This window comes from Dipodomys merriami, unplaced genomic scaffold (genome assembly GCF_024711535.1).
Source record: "Dipodomys merriami isolate MVZ:Mamm:240054 unplaced genomic scaffold, mDipMer1.0.p SCAF_1, whole genome shotgun sequence".
Taxonomy (NCBI): domain Eukaryota; kingdom Metazoa; phylum Chordata; class Mammalia; order Rodentia; family Heteromyidae; genus Dipodomys; species Dipodomys merriami.
Window position 1 is genome coordinate 44,451,014 of NW_027202270.1, and position 18,509 is coordinate 44,469,522.

At 37.7% G+C, this 18,509-nt stretch overlaps 1 protein-coding gene across 2 annotated transcripts in view; it reads left to right on the forward strand.

Moving 5' to 3' along the window:
* Window positions 1–18,509, forward strand: part of Mettl8 (methyltransferase 8, tRNA N3-cytidine) — an 83,553-nt gene that overhangs the window by 39,452 nt on the left and 25,592 nt on the right. The window contains exons 2-3 of one of the 2 annotated variants that reach the window (XM_070021068.1): window positions 1,251–1,405; window positions 15,279–15,370. In XM_070021068.1, coding sequence (XP_069877169.1) covers window positions 1,260–1,405; window positions 15,279–15,370 — 238 coding nt within the window. In that variant the 5' untranslated portion in view covers window positions 1,251–1,259. The remainder of the gene's footprint in view (window positions 1–1,250; window positions 1,406–15,278; window positions 15,371–18,509) is intronic. The other variant, XM_070021078.1, reaches the window with a different exon arrangement.

The following is an 18,509-nucleotide window of genomic DNA, read 5'->3' on the forward strand; positions in this document are numbered from 1 at the left end:
CTGATGTGTATTATGTACACATACCTTGTTAGCATCTGTTTCTACCTGACAGATCACAGCATTAGGCTGAATGTTATGATGAATAAGTGAAATGCCAAACAGTATTACAATGAAATTTTATTACAACAAGTAAGCTCCTAGAGTTTCTTTTTAATGCTTTTCTGTGACAATTTTAAAATAACATATTTACCATTATATAATTAAGAAGATATATTCTTCATTAAATGCTTAAGTTATTCTTCCAGAAATGGGAATTGATTTGGGCTGATCTAATAATGATTTTCTTTTAGAGCTAGAATTAAAGCATGAATTTTGTGAAGGAAAATCTATTTTAAAATCATATTACTGGCTAATATACAAGATTAATATAAAAGTACAGGTTCCTGAGCAGGAGGTATGGCTCAGAGGTAGAGTGTCTGCATAGCAAGCAGCAAGTCCTGAGTTCAAACCCTAGTTCTACCAAAAAGGAAAGGAAAGGAAAGGAAGGAAATGGATTACTAGGGTCCTGTTATAGTAGTTACAAAATTTTCATATTGCTTAGCTTAATATGAAGAATGCGTTTTAATAGGTTTTTCTTAATTTGTTCCTACATTTGGGTTTTTGGTCTAGTGGTCATGAAATATTCCCTAGAAAAGTTGAATTTCTAAAACAAAAATATCCTTTGTGTCTAATAATATCTTTAATAACACATAATTCCGATTCTGGGCTTACGTGATGTGGCCAGGTGATTAAAAATTGAATAAGCAAATCACTAACAAAGCAGTTTTGTTGGAACTATTTTTTTTTTTTTTTTTGTTGGAACTATTGTTTGTAAAGAATTCCAACCAGTGTCATCCCTTTTTCCTTTTTTTTTTTTTTTTGGGTCCGGTTGTGGGGCCTGAACTCTGGGCCTGGGCGCTTTCCCTCAGCTCTTCAGCTCAAGGCTAGCACTCTACTACTTGAGCCATAGCGCCACTTCCAACTTTTTTCTTTTTGCTTATGTGGTGCTGAGGAATCGAACCCAGGGCCTCATGCATGCAAGGCAAGCGCTCTACCACTGAGCCACCTTCCCAACCAGTGTTATCCCATTTTCTAAACTCCTTTTTCCTCTCTTGTCAGAAAGAGGCTATCATGTGCATATTTCATTTGAAAATGTTTAGTTTCCAGTCCTTTCTAAGGTTATAAACATCTGGAAACAGAACTTAACTAAAAAACAAAAACACAAAAAACTGTAGTCTATGTTAACTATTTAATCATTTGTGACTTTGCAGATACTGCTTATGATGAATGTGATTTGGAGAAATTGTATTTGTTGTCTAAGGCAAAGGAAGGTGCCATCCAGATGCCAAAGTGGTTACCATCCAGTGGCCCCTCTGGGATCAAGGATTTTAACTGACCCAGCCAGGGTGTTTGAACACAACATGTGGTAAGTTTCAGTTTTTAGGTCTGATACTGTATGTGTTAATTATATATCATCAGTGAAATCACTTCACTGGACAGACCAACAAGGTAACTAGAAGAGGGAAAGGATTAGGAAGAAAAATTTTGAAGGAAGAATAAATAGAACTTGGTAGACATAACATATCCAATAGTTGCCTGTACAGATTTTACTTAAGATGTTCACCTATGTTTCTTCTTTGTTCTATTATTTTTTCTAAGTGTTATTTAGACTAAATTGATTTTGTGATTCACTAAAGGTTTGCAAAGTGGGCTAGGGCAGGAAATGTGGCTTAGTGGTAGAGTATTTGCTTAGCATGCATGAAGCCCTGGGTTTGATTCCTCAGTACCACATAAACAGAAAAAGCCAGAAGTGGTGCTGTTGCTCAAGTAGAAGAGTGCTAGCTTTGAGCAAAAGAAGCTCAGAGACAGTGGCCAGGCTCAGAGTTCAAGTCCCAGGACTGGCCAAAAAAAAAAATAAAATAAGTGGGCTAAGTCATTCTCTGCAGACCCTTGGTGAGACCTGGATTTATAACATGACTTTTGTCATACAAGCCATTTGAATACGACTTTCCAGAAAAATAACAGAGCCCAGATACCAATAATTATTTCTTATAGCATAATTATTTCTTATAGCATTAATCATGTTTATCCTCTGTTCCTTGCTCAGTCTCATATTGGTTCTTTAATACAGTTAATAATTTTCTTTGGCTACCTGTAAGGTAACTTGTCCTGAGAACCAGCAGTACAGTCTAGCTAGGCATTCAGAGTACTTACTTAAAGGCAACATAACCTTGGGAAGTTACTTAATCCCTCTGTGGCTCAGTTACTTCACCTGTAAAGTGGATAATAAACGTAATACCTACTTCATAGTGTGTTGTGGAGATTAATTGATCCTATATAATGCAAAGTGCCTATACATAGCAAATAAGCAGCATCCATAACTAACTACCTATTACCATTTTCTAACATGTACTTTATTCTGTACTTGTTTTGTCTTCATTATTAGAATGTATGATTCCACAGAGAAGAGCCTATCTTAAGTCTCTTTCCTGGCTATATTCTCTATATAATGGATATTCAGTAAATATGTTTGTGTAAGTAAATCAATATAGAAAAATATAAGCTCCAGTTCCTCTATATTAGCAGTTTACAAGATCAAAAATTAGTACAGTAGCTAAACACAGACTTCAGAATCCAAGAGATCTGAAATAAGTTCTTCCTGCAGTTATTTTGAATATTAAAGGAGGTAAGACATAAAACCTCTTGTGTGCCCAGTCTTTCTATCTCAGTCTCTCTCTGGATCTCTGTAGTACTGAGGAATAAAACTTAGGGTCTTGTGTATACTAAGCAAGTGCTCTACCACTAAGCTACATCCCCAACTGTAGCTTTTATAGTATTATATCACACTCCTCAAAGAGCCACTTGGAGAGAAACAAACGCACATTAAGCACAGTAGAAATGCCACTTCTAATGAGATCAACACTGACAGACATCCATCGTAGCTTAAAAAGCTCACTGGAAGTATTGAAGAGATCCTAAGGACTGCATGGTCTTGGGCTTTGATTCTGAATGCTGCCACACACATGACTCTAAGGATGACATGAGTAGTGTCATGCAGTGAAATGCTTCACTACTTAAGAACTGCAAGAAAAGTATTTCAATAAAGGATTGCTTGACCAAACAAGGCAAAAAGCCAACCCAGCTCCTCATAATGACCATCTATTACCAGTGAAGTCTATCAGTAACCTCTCAGACTTCCTCCCTTTCTCAGGCTACAGAAAAATGGAGAAAATTCATAATGCCTACCCTTTGAAATGGATTTGACAGGGAAAGATAAAAAGGTCTCTCTAGAAAAAGTAGAATGTCAAGGAAAATTTACTTGTTAAAAAAAAAGAGAAAGAAAAAAGGAAAGAGAGGGAAGAATGTAGAATGCCTTGTGGGTTAATTTGCATTTTCTAATATTTAATGCAGAGAATCATAAAATATACATTCTCTTTTTGTCTGGCCTTTTTTCACTCACCCTAATTATTTTGAGATCAGAACTTCCCAATTGTATATCTTAAATATGATAGTTTATGTATTGCAAGTATACTTCAAAAGCTGTTAAAATAAGGGTATGTCCATACGCTGAAAAATTATTTAGCAGTTAAAAAATAAGAGATATTTGTAGGGCTGGGAAGGTGGCTCAGTGGTAGAGCGCTTGCACCACATAAGCAAAAAGAAAAAAGCTGGAAGTGGCACTGTGGCTCAAGTGGTAGAGCGCTAGCCTTGAGCTGAAGAGCTGAGGGACAGCACCCAGGCCCAGAGTTCAGGCCCCATGACTGGACCCCCCCCAAAAAAAATAGATATTTGTATATTGACAATGAAGAGGTGGTATGGTATGGCATTAAATTAAAAGAGCATGTTGTAAGGAAGTATTCCTAGTTTGACTTATTTTTTGTACAACGTATGTACAAAAATTTTATTTTTACATTGTTGATAAAATTCTTGTCCTGATAGCAGGGCTTATCTCATGGATAAAAGAGGTAGAGAAGGTGCTGTATTTTATATATATTGGTGCTATTTGAATTTTAATTAAATGAAAAAAGAGAGCCCTCCCCCATTATTCAACTACATTCTGTCCCCCACCTTGCTATCTATCTGATGATACATTATATATTCTTTAGTGTGGCCTTCAAAACCTCAACAGTTTTCAGTTCTACCAAATCTTCTTCATCTTCATATCTCCAATTCATAGCTCAGCACCTGATATATAATAAAGGTTGCCAGTAAATATTTAATGAGGGGGGCTGGGAAGGTAGCTCAGCGGTAGAGTGCATGCCTTGCAAGCATGAGGCCCTGGGTTCGATTCCTCAGCACCACATAAACAGAAAAAGCCAGAAGTGGTGCTGTGGCTCCAGTGGTAGAGCGCTAGCCTTGAGCTGAAGAGCTGAGGGACAGCGCCCAGGCCCAGAGTTCAGGCCCCATGACTGGCAAAAAAAAAAAAAAAAAAAATATTGAATGAGGGAGGTAGTGACTGATTTCTTTCATTGTGTGTAGATGTCGCAAGGCATTGGTTCTATCTGGATTTGTTAGCTAGTTATTCCTAAGTAGGAAACTGATTTGCTACTAATAATTATTGACTGTAATATTCATTATAATCAGAAAAGGAGGTGGGTAGACAGGACTCAGAAATCTAAATTAGCATCAGTAGTGCAAATGAAGCTTAATTGAAGTTAGTAATATTAAAGGCACTTAATAGATGACATGCCTATAACAATCAATTCTGAAATTGATATTTTTTTCACAAGTTAACATCTTTGAGATCATTACACTACTTAGAATTGGTAACATCTTAAAATTGTAACTGGAATTTTTCCCCTTTCTTTTTTACTAGTACAGAAAATAATGACAACTTTGATAAAATAGGATGGCTTTAATTTTGAACTATTACAGTCTATTTGACTAATACAGAAACGGAGAGACATAAAAATTTGTATCATTTTCCTATGCCATACATCAAGGCTAATATATAGGGTAGTTGTTATGTTAGAAAACCATTAAAACCTATGAAGAGTGGACATTGAACCAGGAGGCAGAGCATAGCAGTTCACACCCATAATCCCAGTTTTAGGAAGGCAGAGATCAGGAGGCCAGCACAACAAATAAAATGGTAACAAGGTTCTATCTTGATAAATAAACTTAATGGGAAATGTAAGTAGGAAGATTGGTGACTTTTTTAGATTAAATAGGAAAGACGTTTAAAAGGAAATTTGATTAGTATATTTTTGTTTGGGGATTTTCTTCTTTTTTGTTTCATTGTTCTTTTATCCTGTCTTAATCTGGGTATACTGAATACTTGTTTTGTACTCTTTTCTGTGTACTCCTTTTTTAGCTATCTATCTTTGCATAACTTTTTAGAGCAACAGTTTCAAATGTGTTGGCCTCAGGATCCCTTTATACACCAAAATCACTAAGAACCTGAAAGACCTTGTATATAGTAGATTATATAATATAGTTATATTTTCCCCGTTAGAAATGAAAACTGAGGCTGGGCACCAGTGGTTGCCACCTATAATCCTATGTAGTTGGGAGACATAGATGGAAGGATTGAAATTCAAGCATAGCTCCAGCAAAAAGTTTTTAAAACCTCAGCACAGCTACATGAAAAGCTTAAATAGAAGGATTATAGACCTATTCAACTGGGCCTAAGCACAGAACTCTAGTTAGGGAAATGGAGGTTTTAAAAAAAGGAAGAGAGGAAAGAAAAGAGAGAAGGAGAGAGAGTGGGGGAGGGAGGAAAGAAAAGAAGAAGAAAGAAGGAAGTGGGGAGGGAGGCTGAAAAAGACTGAGGCATGGCTCAAGTTGTAGATCACTGGCCCAGTAGGCACAAAGCCTTGAGTCCAGCCTCATACTACCAAAAATCACTTGTTTCAAAACAATAACAAATACATTAGATATTGTTACATATTTTAGTGAAAATATCTAAATATCCCCCAAAATGTAGTACAGAGTGCCATTATTCTAAATGTTTGGAAGTCTTTAATGTCATTAATATCTGACCAAATGGATGCAACTGGACTCTTGTGTCTACTTCTGCATTCAATTATTGTGACATACTATTCAGGCTTCATTATTGAAGGAAATTTGTTCTCACACAGATGTGTGTTTGTAAAAAAGAGTTTAATAAATAGTCTTTTCAGATAATTGTAGGCATTTTTCTTGGTATTACACTGTCTCCATGTTTGCCATTTATTAGTTGCAATATGGAATATGAAACCATATCAATGAGCATTTCATATTTTGCTGTATAATAATCCAGTGGTGTACTTTATACCTTAGATGGCTATTTCCTATGCATCATTTCATAACATTAGGTATAGGTAGTTTGAAAAAGGTTGGTTCTGTATTTTACATATATCTTCCAAATATTGTCACATTTCATTATACAATATTTAAAAAAATCTTATTTGTTCATAGTATCACTAATCTCATCATGAATATTTGTATTTGAAAACTACCAAACTCATGATTGTAAACATGTTTTCCAAAATTTTAATTTTTGCAGGAAAGCCCCAGATCTTTCTTTGGCAACAAATACTGTCATTTATTTTTCTTGAAGTGATATGCTCATTTCATTTACTTTTGAGAACATTTGCGCCAAATAGCAAACCAGAGTAACTATAGTTTTATCTACAGTTATTCTTTCAAGTAAAAACAAAATTCCATGAAAAAGTAAAGGGTTTAGTTTATCATTCAAACATAAATAACTGGCTGTGTTTACAGTTCCTGTCATATATGTGCTTATTTTAAATCAGTCATCACACTCAGCCCTGTTGTTGCATACATACTTTCTGTCTTCTAACATATTTAATTGTTTAATTAATTAATCATCCATTCATTTTTTAAAATTTGTTTTTGGTATGCTGGTGATCAAACCCAGACTCTGTGTATGCTAGCCAAAAGGTCAACTTTTTTTTTTTTTTTGGGTCCGGTCGTGGGCCTGAACTCTGGGCCTGGGCGCTGTCCCTCAGCTCTTCAGCTCATGGCTGGCACTCTACCATTTGAGCCACAGCACCACTTCTGGCTTTTTTGCTTTTGCTTATGTGGTGCTGAGGAATCGAACCCAGGGCTTCAGGCTTGCAAGGCAAGCATTCTACCACTGAGCCACCTTCCCAGCCCCAAAAGGTCAACTTTTTAAAATTAACATCAATTATTTATACAGTGGTGGGGCCCAATATTTTATAAAACTAATGTTTACTACTTCACCAACCAGTGAAATCTGAAAAATAATTATTTGCATATATATGTATATATATATACGTATATATATGTGTATATATATATATATATATAGTCCTTACCACTCACTAGTTGGTGGTATAGTGTATAGTAACTACTAATACATTTTGATACCACTGTCCTGTTTCATAAAGCAGACAGAATGACTGAATGACTATGGGGATCACACTTTTTGTGTTACTCTTCCTTTAAGAAAGAGAGTGCTACATTCTCTGAAGTATCTGGAGTCCAATATCTGAAAACAGTTGCTTAATCTATTTTACCCTGCTTTATAACTTTTATTGTAGGATGTTAAACCCATAATCAGGTATGCTGTTATGGTTTTAAAAAAATCACAACAAAGGAGGGGGTAACAATGCTCCATAGGAAATGTACTCATTACCTTACTCATGTAACGAACCCCTCTGTACACTATTTTTACAATAAAAAATGTATTTAAAAAATCAAGCCTTATATAGCAGTTTTAAGTCATGGTTAACCTGAAGACTTTTTAGCTATGTAGAAAAGTGTTTGTATAACTGTGTAATAAATATGACTGTTAGAGAAGTAAGCCTTATTGAAATAGTTTAGGCTGAAATTAGTAAACTCTTCTTTAAACTATGAAAAAAATATATATATTATTTTGGTTAGTGGGGCTCGAATTCAGGACCTTGTACTCTTGCTTCTTTTTTTTTTTTGGTTCAAGGTGGACACTCTACCACTTGTGTCATACTATTACTTCCAGACTATTTTATTTTTAAATTTCTAGTTATTATACCTTTGTCAAATTTCTCATTAAATTATGCTTAGGACTGGTATAGAACTCAGTAATAGAGTGCACAGAGACCCTAGGTTTAATCCTTTCCACTTCAAATACATAAATAAAATAATTTTTAGACCTTTACAGACACAGTAAATATATAGACTGGAAAACTATATAATATCCACCCAGTTTACACTAGTTGCTTAGTTTACATCTGAGTTTTAAAATTATAATATGAAGCAGCATCACATTCCTCATAACCTTCGTGTATATGCTATTTGTCTTACTCCAGAGTCGTTTTATTTGTTTGTTTGTTTGTTGCTTATGCAGGCAGTACTGGGTGTTGAACTCAGCCTTGTGCTTGTTATGTAGGTTTGTGCCTGACACACTTACATTTTTATTGATAAGAATTGTTTGGCACCAGAGGTTCATGCCTGTAATCCCGGCTACTCAGATAGCTCAGATCTGATGGTCATGGTTCAAAGCCAGCGGCCAGTGCAGGAAAATCTTTAAGTCTCTTGTCTGTAATTAACAAACAACAACAACAAAGCTCAGGGATAGCACCAGGCTCTGAGTTTAACCCCGAGAATGTCTATTTGTTTTTTCCTCAAGAAGAGTGATGTAAAAGGATTTTTTTTTTTTTTTTGGTTGGTCATGGGGCTTGAACTCTGGGCCTGGGCGCTGTCCCTGTGCTCTTCAGCTCAAGGTGAGCGCTCTACCACCGGAGCTACAGCGCCACTTCCAGTTTTCTAGTGGTTTATTGGAGATAAGAATCTCACGGACTTTCCTGCCCGGGCTGGCTTTGAACCATGAACCTCAGATCTCAGCCTCCTGAGTAGCTAGGATTACAGGCGTGAGCCACCCCAGCTTTTGTTTTGTTTTTGTCATTGTGTAAACAATTTTTCACTCAGGGTCAGATACTTTGTCTTAAAAATGGATCACCACTCAGCTGGGCACCTGTGACTCACGCCTGTAATCCTAGCTACTCTGGAGGCTGAGATCTGAGGATCTTGGTTCAAAGCCAGCCCGGGCAGGAAAGTCCCTGAGACTCTTATCGTCAATAAACCACTCAGAAAACCGTTGTAGCTCAAGTGGTAGAGTGCGCCTTGAACTGAAGAGCTCAGGGACAGTGCCCAGGCCCAGAGTTCAAGCCACATGACCGACAAAATAATAATAATAAAATAAATAAATGGATCACCACTGACTTTCTTTTCCACATTTAGGATTCCTTCCTGGGAGTACTGAAATGGATTTGTGTTACACTCTAGGATTTAGAGATTTTTTGGCTTTTTTTTTAATTAAGAAAGTCAGAGGCACTACCAAATTTATGCTAACAATTACTTAGTGTAAACTGCTCTATGAAGAGCCTGACTTGTGATAGATGTGGATTAATTATCCCCATTTTGTGAGTGCTAGGGTGGAGCAGCACGGACAGAGGCAGGTATTGGGTATTTACATTTCCACTTAATTTTCCTCATTCTGTGAGGAAGGTCGGTTAGGTATTCTCACTAGACATGTTTTATGGGAGTAAATTGAAGTTTCCAAAGGGTAGTTGACTTGCCCAGTGACATAATATCATCTCTTGATACTGTAAAATCAGAGCCCATTTTTACCTGTGTTCCTGTGTAATAGACCCAGGACAGTGACAAAATTCTCCCTTTAACAATCAGTGGATTTTATTGAAGTAACTCTTACCCTGATTTTTAGTGTCTGGCATATAAATGAGGATTAACATCTGACCCAGTGAACCTTTCTCAGTTTTTTCCATAAAATTTTTAATGATAATTATTGTACGTCTTAAATATGTAATATAGTCTTTGTGTAAATATAGTATTCTAAAAATACTTCTAGTTCAAGCAATATTACAATGTTAAGGTAATTATGTTTCTTATTCTACTATTCCAATGTAAGTTATTTTTTCACCATTTAGGATCCTTATTCAAAATGTACAGAATAATATTCAGTGGTTATAATTATATATGATTTGGGGATCTGCTTCTTTAACCTCATACTGCTTCATAAACTTTTGCATATCATTGCAAAGTAGTCAAATTGTGTTAGATTCCTGAATAGTATTTCTTTGAACTACGATATTTTTCCTTTCCCTATCACCAGTCTTTTGTCATTGTTTAGTGTTGCAGCTCATGTGTTAGTATAGTTTTTATCCCTATAGAATTTCACTGTTCTTTTGAGAGACTTTGTTACAGTAAATTCCTAGGACTATAATTCATAGATTATTTTCCACTGTTTTTGTTGTTAAATGCCTGTTTGTTTGCTTATTATTTGTCTCTGTGCTTAAATGCTATTATTGTATTTATTACAACATTGTTAATATCAGACCTGGTAAGATTCATATTGCTGGCAGGTAGGTTTTGGTATATGTGAATCAGATTCTTCTCAAAAAGAAATGCTGTCAAGTGGCAGTTGTGGAGGAAGTCTCCATAAACACAGTGGCAATATTCCAGTAGTATAGTAGGAAAGTCTTCAGGAGCTTAGGAAGTAAGATACCCTTCCACAGCAGTTAAGAAAATGAACCAGCACAGAGAACAGTATGAAAAAGTTAAGAGCAATTTAAGAAATAACCAAATCTATTAAGCACTTGAGAAGTAGGAAGATTAACAGTTCAACACAGATGCTTGAAGCAGCAAACCACATATTCACTCATTGTCTCCTGATTTGCTTCTCTGCCAGGGAAATCAATGCTTTTTTTTTTTGTTTAAAGATGGAGGTCTTATCTTGGTGTCCAGACTGTCTCCTGGGGTCAAGAGATTCTTCTGTTTCAGTGTGTGTGTGTGTGTGTGTGTGTGTGTGTGTGTGTGTGTGTGTGTGTGCGCGCGCGTGTGTGCGCGCACACGCGTGTGCTGTGTGCACGCATCAATCTTGGGGCTTGACCTCAGGGCCTTTATGCTGTCTCTGAGCTTTTTTGCTCAAGGATAGTATTCTACCATTTGAGCCACAGCTCTGCTTATGGCTTTTGCTAGTTATTTAGAAATGAGTCTCATGGACTTTTTTTTTTCTTTTCTTTTCTTTTCTTTTTTTTTGCCAGAGCTGGCTTCAAATTGTGACCCTCAGATCCTGAGTAGCTAGAATTATAAGCATGAGCCACTAGTAACTGGCTATGAAAGGATTTTTTTTTTACCAGTCCTGGGACTTGAACTCAGGACCTGGGCACTGTCCCTGAGCCTTTCTGTGCTCAAGGCTAGCACTCTACCACTTGAGCCGCAGTGCCACTTTTGGCTTTTCTGTGTATGTGGTACTGAGGAATTGAACCCAGGGCTTCATGCATGTTAGGCAAGCACTCTACCATTAAGCCACATTCCCGGGCTTCTGCCTGCCCCTTTAAAGCCAAATTTAACATACATACCTTAAAAAAAAATCAGTCACGGGGCTTGAACTCAGAGCTTGGGCTCTTTCCCTGAGCGATGAAAGGAGTTCTTTAAAGTGCTAGTGGGTAAATTTCTTTAATGAAACTTTGATTTTTAAACTCTGATCTTCTTTCTTAGAGACCCCAGTGTACCTTTTTTTTTTAATCCCTTTTAAAAAACAAGTAATTAAAAATAGAAGTTTTGCCAGGAGTTGGTGGCTCATGCCTGTAATCCTAGCTGCTCAGGAGGCTGAGATCTGAGGATTATGGTTCAAAGCCAGCCTGGGCAAGAAAGGCCGTGAAACTCTTATCTCCAATAAACCACCACAAAACTGGAAGTGGCGCTGTGGCTCAAGTGGTAGAGCGCTACCCTTGAGCTGAAGAGCTGAGGGACAGTGCTCAGATCCAGAGTACAAGCCCATGACCAAAAAAAAAAAAAGTTTTTCGCCTTCTAGAGGTGTGTTTAAATGATGTCATTGGAGTACAGCTTCTTGTATCTGATTGTATAAATACAACTTATAGAACCAAACCTAGCATCATCCTACCCAGAGCAAGTCTTTACCATCATTTTACCCCCAATTTCTCACATACTCAGTACTGAAAGTCTGGAATCACTCTTATTCTTCTCCAGTACCTGGTTTGCCCCAGATCATAAGTGAGCCTTTCTGTATTTCCCCTTTCACATTTCTTTCTGTTTCCCATTGCTACTGCTTATTCCTGAGACTCATTACTCCTAGGCTATGGCAATAGTTTTAATTTGTCTCTCTCTTCATCTCCACTTCATTTTGTAGTTACTTAACATCATCTATAAATCTGCTCGTGACCCTGCTTTCAGTGTCTCCTGCAATGACCCAAGAGAACCAGTCAAAATGTATTTTTTCCTTGCTTCTTATAGACACTGTCATATCACTGTCTATATTGCCAGCTTCTTAATGACAACAGTAATGACATGACCATATTCTCCCAGACCTGGACCCACCCCCACCTTTCTATTTAACCCTTCCTGTTTTTTTCTCAGCTAGTATTAACTGTCTAAGCTCCCACTTGTTGAGTGCTAACCACTATATTCCATTGTATTGCTGTGTATTTTTTCTATTTGCACTAGGAAAATTTATGCCTTTGATGTGCATAAATTCAGTCTTAAAACTCAATATTTGCACAGCTTTGGTAGGCAACAATAGACTAAAGGGTAAGAAGATATACTTTTTTTGGTGGTACTTGAATTTGAACTCTGGATGTTCTGCTTGCTAAGCAGATGCTCTACCATTTTGAGCCATGATCCTACCCTTTTAGCTTTACTTCTTTTTAAAGAGGGTCTTTTGTCTTTGTATGATGTGGCCTAGACTTTTTAGGCTTCCTACCTTAGCTGGGATGATAGGTAAGTACCACATATATGTACATATCCAGCTTTTACTGATTGAGATGGAGTCTTGCATACTTTTACCTGGGCTGGACTTGAACCAGAATATTCCCAGTCTCCCCAGTCCTGATAGCTGGGATTACAGGTACAGTGGGCCACTGGGTACAGTGGCTCACAGTTTGAACTCAGTTTCTGACTGGCTAGTTACTAAACATCTATTTCCTCATATGAACAATGTCATCATCCCCTACTAAGGAAAGGATCAAGTAAGACAAATGCATATGAAATCTACTTAGCATAATGTCTGTCATTTGATAAATAATAATGGGAAATGCTAATCAAAACAATACTGAGATTCTCCCTCACCCCAGTTAGAATGACCATTATCAAGAAAACAACAATAACAGATGCTGGTGGAAATGTGATCAACTCCTCCAGAAACCAGTATGGAGGTTCCTCAAAAACCATTCCCGTGGATCTATCCTAAAGATTACAAACAAGGACATAATAAAGCCATCAGCACAAGCACATTCATTGCAGCACTATTTGCTATACCCAAGGTATAGAATTAACTTGGATGTCCTTCACTGGGCAAGTGGATCAAGAAAATGTGGCATATACACAATGGAATTTTACTCATCCATTAGAAAGAATGATATTGTATCACTTGTAAAGAAATGGAAAGACCTGGAATAAATTAAGTGAAGTAAGTCAGGCCCAGGGAGACAAAGGATCCATGTTTCCCTTATACTTAAAAGCTAGATTTAACTTAAAACTTGTAAGTAAAAATGTTGGATGGTATGCAAGTACATTCAGATATGTTAACTGAAATATGGTAGATTCAAGGGAGAACTCAAATAGTGTAATTCCATAGAAAGGCAAAAACCAAAGTTCAACAAAGTGAACATCAGGAAATGGGTACTTGAAAGTAATGGGGTAGAGTTGAGGGGAGAAAGGGCAGATGAATGAAGTGTAGGAGAATACAGTAAAGAATTCAATGTGTGCTGGGCGCCAGTGGCTTAAGCCTGTAATTCTAGCTACTCAGGAGACTGAGATCTGAGGATCGCAGTTCAAAGCCAGCCCAGGCAGGAAAGTCCTTGAGACTCCTATCTCCAATAAACCACTCAGAAAACTGGAAGTGGCGCTGTGTCTCAAGTGGTAGAAGTGTGCCTTGAGCTGAAGAGTTGAGGGACAGCGCCCAGGCCCAGAGTTCAAGCCCCATGACCAACATAAGAAAAAAAAAAGAATTCAATGTATACCCTACAAAATTATGAAAAGTGAGGGAAGGAGTGGGTTGAGAGAAGAATTCAATGTATACCCTACAAAATTATGAAAAGTGAGGGAAGGAGTGGGTTGAGAGAAGAATTCAATGTATACCCTACAAAATTATGAAAAGTGAGGGAAGGAGTGGGTTGAGAGGGATAGGTGAGAATGTTGAAAGGGATAACTGATCATGATGCATTGTATTCATAAACCCTTTAAAAAATGGTTATGAGGCTTGAACATAGGGCTTGCTGCTCAAGGCTAGGTCTGTCCTACTTTCAGCCACTTTGAGCTCCACTTCTAGTTTTCAGTTGATTAATTGGCAATAAAAGTCTTATTACCTTCCTGCCAAGGCTGGCTTCAAACCACAGTCCTCAGATCTCAACCTCCTGAGTAGCTAGGATTGCAGGCGTGAGCCACTAGCACCCAGCATAAACTGTTTTGTTAAATAGCAACTCCTTTGTGTAACTACTTGAAGATAATTTTTTAAGAAAGAAAAAAGATTCTCTAACATGTATGTATAAGCTAATCTTTTAAAATTTAAAGCATCTAATAATAAAATCAAATCTAGGGCCCAGAATGGTGGGCAGTCCTAGCTATTCAGGAGGCTGAAATCTGAGGATAGTGATTCAACATCATCAAGGGCAAAAGTTAGCAAAATCTTATTCCAAAAACATGATGGGCACAGTGATTCATGTCTATACTTGCAATTACTTAAAGGAACTGTAGTTGATGGCAATCTGGAACAAATTATGAGATCCTATATGAAAGACCAAACTAAAAGTGAAAGGACTGGACATGTGTTTCAAGTGGTAGACTACAGGGTAAGGCCTGAATTCAAACTCCTGTGTGGGAAAAAAAAACACAAACAAAAACAAAAACCACAGGGTAAGTACAAAATATTTTAAAATGTATATCTCTCTGGCAGTGGAATGTTAGTATATAGTGTTATAATATGAGCATTAAAATAGTATTAAAGGATATTTGGTTCATAAATTAACCAAAAAACAAGTAAATTTAGCCTTGGAGTAAAATACAGCACTATACCAACACCCATATAATCATGCCCCAGAGTGTTCTGGGGATGTGACTTCCACAACCATTTCCCAGAAGTGACTGGGACTTGCAGCAAGGCCAGCTTTAAACAGAAGGACTGTAGGAGTTGTAGGGTTGCATAGCACCATCAGGAGAAGCATTTGACAAAATGTATTCATCTGACATGGAATTAGTTCATATCTCTTGTGTTTGCCTTAATCTAGAATGAAAAATGGAGTCCCTAGTGCTGTTTTTTTCTGCCTTCTTTAGTTACACAGCATATTTTATAACAACCTTCTTATTTTTTTCAATAGGGATCACATGCAGTGGTCTAAAGAAGAAGAAGAAGCAGCTAGAAAAAAAGTCGAAGAAAATTCAGCTGTGCAAGTCATTCTAGAAAAGCAAGGTAGGCAACTACATATGGCTTTGGAGTCTTGCTTCTCAGTTTGACTTTCTGTTGGCTCAGTTCACACTCTGATCTCCTTTCCTCCTCCTTGTGTCATTGCTTTTGTTCCTTTTGGTAGAATTCCCAGTTCTTCAAGTAGAGTGGGACCAAAATTAATGAAATAAATTATGTATTCACCCTATAATTGGTCTTTTGGTAGTCATATTGCTTTTTCTGGGAAATACACATATGGGTGGCATTTTAAGCAAGATATGAAAATATAACTTTAAATTTTTTTCTCTTGCTCTGCTGCTTTCAGTATGCTATTGTGTGTCTCACTTGCTAGGAACTTTGAACAAATTCATAAGCTTTAAATGTAAAGTTATATTAAAAAAACTCAAAAGCACACTTTTTTAGGCTTTTGTATTTAGGCTTTAAGTAAGTCCTCTTCAACCTTCATATATGGCTTTTTGTTTTCTTTTTCTGTAGTATTAGGGTTTGAACTCAGAGTAGCCTGCTTACTAGGCAGGTAATCTATTCCTGAGCTACATGTCTCCAGCTCTTTTATGGGGGGGAGGGGTGTCATGGGGCTTGAACTATGGGCTTGGGCGCTGTCCACGTGCTTTTCAGCTCAAGGCAGCGCTCTACCGCTTGAGCACAGCACCACTTCTGGTTTTCTAGTGGTTTATTGGAGATAAGAGTCTCATGGAGTTTCCTGCCCGGGCTGGCTTTGAACTGTGATCCTCAGATCTCAGCCTCTTGAGTAGCTAGGATTAAAGGCGTGAGCCACTGGCGCCGGGCGAGCTCTTTTTTTTTTTTTTTAACTGGTTACTTGGGCTCACTTCTTGTCCAAGTGCCTATATCTAGATCATGATCCACCTATTTGAGGCTTCCTGGCATAGCTGGGACAACATGTCACCATATCCAGCTTCCTCTGTTAAAATGGACTCTCACAGGTTTTTCTTCCCTACCTGGCCTGGAACTGAGATCCCAATTTCAGTCTCCCACATAGCTGGGATGACAGTTACATAAATGGCCTTTGGGAAATTGGCCTATAATACGGTGAAAGAATAATAATAAAAGACAGGTTTTAACAGGATGTAGAGAAATAGGAGTCCTGTGCACTACTGATGGAATTGTAAAATGGTAGAGCCACTATGGAAAACAGTATGAAGTTTTCCTTAAAAAATTTAAAATTGAACTCCCATGTAATCTGGCAATTCATTTGTAAGCTATATCCAAAAATGTGAAAAGCGAGCTCTCAAAGCCAAACTTGCATTGACCATACTCAAAATAGGCAAAAGATAGAAGCAATTCAAATATACATGTTATAAAGTAAAAATTTAAAGACTGTCCTATTCATAAATTAATGAAAAGGCAAGTAAATTGAGCCTTAGAGTAATCATGTGCTCGAGTATTCTGGGGACATGAGTCCAGCAGCCACTTTCCAAAGGTGGCTTGTGTGTGCAACCGCCTTGGATGGATGAATAAACAAAACAGTATATGACATGTGTACTGGTGGTTGCCAATGGTTGAGTGTGAGGCAGAAAGTGGATTATTTAATGGGTTTAGTGTTAGAGTTTGGCAATATGTAGAGGTTTCAGAAACTTGTAACAGTGTGAAAATACTTAACACTACTTAAGTATATACTTAAAAATGGTTAAGATGCTAACTTTTATATTACATTCTCTATCATAATTTATCAAAAGCACACCAAAAGTAAGTAAATAAGAAAAGAAAGTGGTCTGTGTCCTTCTCATTGTATGCATGGGAACCCACAGTTACTCTACCTGACTCCTATATTCTCAATGTGAGCTTTTCCACCTTATTTTTACTTGAAAAGATTTTTTTAGAGCATATTGATTCCCTCTGTCCCTCCCTCCCTCCCTTCTTTCTTTCCTCTCCTCCTTCCCTCCCCCCTCTTTCTTTTTATGTCTGTGCTGGGCTTGAACTTGAGGCATGGGCTTTGTCAGTTAGCTTTTTTGATCAGGGCTGGTGCTCTATCACTTGAGCTACAGCTCCACTTCTGGCATTTTGGTGGTAATTAGAGATAAGAGTCTTAGGGACTTTCCTGTGTGGCTGGCTTTGAATTGCCATCCTCATATCTTAGCCTCCTGAGTAGCTAGGATAGAAAGCATGTGCCATCTGCACCCCGCTCTTTTTCTTTTTTTTTTAAAACAGCTTCTTGAAGTACCAAAGAGTTAAATGAATTTATTAAATTTATGAATAAATTCTCACAAAGTTCAAATAATTTTTGCCAAGTGAATCTATATACGTTTTGTTTTTGTTTTTTGGTCCAGTCGTGGGGCCTGAACTCTGGGTCTGGGCGCTGTCCCTCAGCTCTTCAGCTCAAGGCTAGCGCTCTACCACTTGAGCCACAGCGCCACTTCTGGCTTTTTTCTTTTTGCGTATGTGGTGCTGAGGAATTGAACCCAGGGCCTCAGGCATGCAAGGCAAGTGCTCTACCACTGAGCCACCTTCCCAGCCCCTCTATATACGTTTTTTTTGTGTTGTTTTTTGTGTGTTTTGTGTTTGTTTTTTGTTGTCATGAGGCTTGAGCTCTGGGCCTGGGCACTGTCCCTCAGCAATTCAGCTCAAGGCTGGTGCTCTACTACTTGAGCCACAGTGCCTCTTCCAGTTTTCTGGTGGCTTATTTGAGATTAGAGTCTCACAGACTTTCCTGCCCAGATAGCTTTGAATTGCGATCCTCAGATCTCAGCCTCCTGAGATTATAGGATTATAGGCATGAGCCACCAGTGCCTGGCTTCCAAGTGAATATATTTATGTAAATAGTACTCACATGAAGAGAAAAAAAATTACCCTAACCTAGCAGCTTCCTCATACTTCTTCCCAATGATGGAATGCTCCTCAGCTGGTCACATGTCATCGTGAGCAATTATTATTCTAGCTTTGATACTATTGGTTTGTTTTACTAGAACACTTTGGTTCTAGTTGCTGTCCTTTGTTGGTCACTCTTGTGGCAATATCAGTGTAATCTAACAGTGGATCAGAGTAAGCAAACTGCAGCCTAAAAGAGAACTGCAACTTGCTGCCTGTTTTTAAAAATTTAGTTTTATGAGAACACAGTATTTTTTGGCATGTTGTATGGCTGCTTTTGAGCTACAAATACGGAGTTTAGTAGTTGCAGCAAAACTGTGTG